This window comes from Microtus ochrogaster, unplaced genomic scaffold (assembly GCF_000317375.1).
Source record: "Microtus ochrogaster isolate Prairie Vole_2 unplaced genomic scaffold, MicOch1.0 UNK38, whole genome shotgun sequence".
NCBI lineage: Eukaryota > Metazoa > Chordata > Mammalia > Rodentia > Cricetidae > Microtus > Microtus ochrogaster.
The window spans coordinates 3,149,502-3,151,531 of NW_004949136.1; the positions used below are offsets into that span (position 1 = coordinate 3,149,502).

At 54.2% G+C, this 2,030-nt stretch overlaps 1 protein-coding gene across 1 annotated transcript in view; it reads right to left on the bottom strand.

The window, feature by feature from the left end:
• The window catches only part of LOC101981063 (ATPase family AAA domain-containing protein 3), a 20,873-nt gene extending 19,048 nt beyond the window's left edge, over positions 1-1,825 (bottom strand). The window contains exon 1 of the mRNA XM_005368683.3: positions 1,514-1,825. Coding sequence (XP_005368740.1) covers positions 1,514-1,715 — 202 coding nt within the window. The 5' untranslated portion in view covers positions 1,716-1,825. The remainder of the gene's footprint in view (positions 1-1,513) is intronic.
• Positions 1,826-2,030: the final 205 nt, after the last annotated feature.

Sequence of the window (2,030 nt, forward strand, 5' to 3'; positions counted from 1 at the left end):
CACACAAACACATAAACACAAAACTGAAGCCGGGCGATGGTGGCGCACACCTTTAATCCCAGCACTCGGGAGGCAGAGGCAGGTGGATCTCTGTGATCTGAGTTCGAGACCTGCCTGGTCTACAGAGCTAGTTCCAGGACAGGCTCCAAAGCCACAGAGAAACCCTGTCTCGATGTCTCGAAAAAAAAAAAAACAACAAAACAAACAAAAAAAAACCAAATAAACACAAAACTGAGACCAACAGCATCCTTCCTTCAATCAGTATTTATTCAACACCTCCTACACTTCAGGTTTTGCTTTGTTTTTAATTTTATGTGTTTGAGTGCTTGCTTGAATGTATGTATGTGCACCAGGAACATGCCTGGTACCCTCAGGAGCCGCAAGAGGTCCTTGGGTCCCCCGAAACTGGGTTAAAGAAGACTGTAAGCTGCCGTATGCACGCCCAGAACTGAACACAGGTCCACTGCAAGAGCAACAGGTGCACAGAGAAACCCTGTCTCGAAAAAAACCAAAAAAGAGCAACAGGTGCTCTTAGTCATTGAACTGTCTCTCTAGCCCCCATTTCAGGCTCTTAAAAAGATTTCAAACAGCTGGGTGCTGGTGGCGCAAACTCAGGAGGCAAAGAGGCAGGCGGATCTCTGAGTTCCAGGCCAGTCTGGTAGAGAGAGAGCTCCAGGTCAGAGCTGTTACACAGAGAAACCCTGTCTCAGAAAAAAAAAAATCAGCTAGCTGGACAGCAGCGGCACTGGCCTTTGATACCAGCTCTCGGGATGCAGAGGCAGGCGGACCTCTGAGTTCCAGGCAAGCCTGGTCTATAGAGACTGAACAGCCGAGGGCTACACAGCGCTCAGGAGACAGCGGCAGGTGGATCTACCAGCCTGATCTACGTGAGTTCCAGCCAGGGACAACAGTCTTTTAAAAACAAACAAACAAAAACCCTTATATTACATTTTGGCACGAACTGTCAACATCAAAGCAGACTGGATATTTGCGAGGAAACACTGGCTCCGAGGGTACTTTTACAGTTACCCTCCCGTCACGTTCCACAGTGGAGTGCTATTATCCAACAATCAATACAGACTCTACTGTCTTTTGGCTAAAACCAAATGCCTTTCAAAAATGCTCCCTTTATTAAGTGGGTGATTACAACCAATTACAGCACGGATCACCTGACCTGGTCATGCCTTTTTGGCCTGCACCCACGTGGAGGCAGCAAGAGAGCCCAGTAGTAACCAAGGCCAGCACTGGCACACGCAACTCGAGCCTCTCGAAAAGCCTCTCTAAAACGGCCTCTTCTGCCGCGTTGACAGCTACCAAGTGCAAGAGGGTGACAGAACCTGGATCTCCTGAATTGCAGGATAGCTACGGCCATGTGACTACCAGGCCGTTCGGGTCACCTGCAAAGCAGGGCTGCAGACAGAACACTTCGCTGCTGAGACACCAAGAGGACCAAACTCGCTGAAACCACTGGCGCCTCCGAGACGAACCTCCCAAGCCCAGCCCGCGCACTCACGCGAGTGCTCCAACTCGCGCGCCGCTTTGGCCGCACGCTCTAGGCCCGTGGGGTCGAAGTTGCTCCATTTGTCCTTGGGCGATTGCCGGTCTCCAGCACCGCGGTCGCCGCCACCCTCCGCCCCAGGCTGCGCGGGCGGCAGAGGCAGCGGAGGCCCCGTGCCTTCGCCCTTGGGGCCCTTGATGCCAAAGAGCCACGACATGGTCCACAAGCGCAGCCCGCCCTCGAGGGTCCGCTCCGGACTCGAGCGTGACTCGCGCTGGGATCCTGGCAGGCACCACGCGCCGCGGATCGACGAAGTGCGCAGGCGCGACACACCCCTCTGCCTTCCCGGCGACGGAAACGCGCGAGGGCCAAAGCGCTCTCCGCCATCGGATTGGCGGCTGCGACAGGGACGCAATTGGCGTCGGTGGCGCGATTTGCCCAACTGTCTAAGAAGGCGGAACTGGAAGGAGCTCTTGGACCAAGCAAATCGGAACGAAGTTTTCGAGGTGGGTGTGCCTTCGTCCTAGAAAAC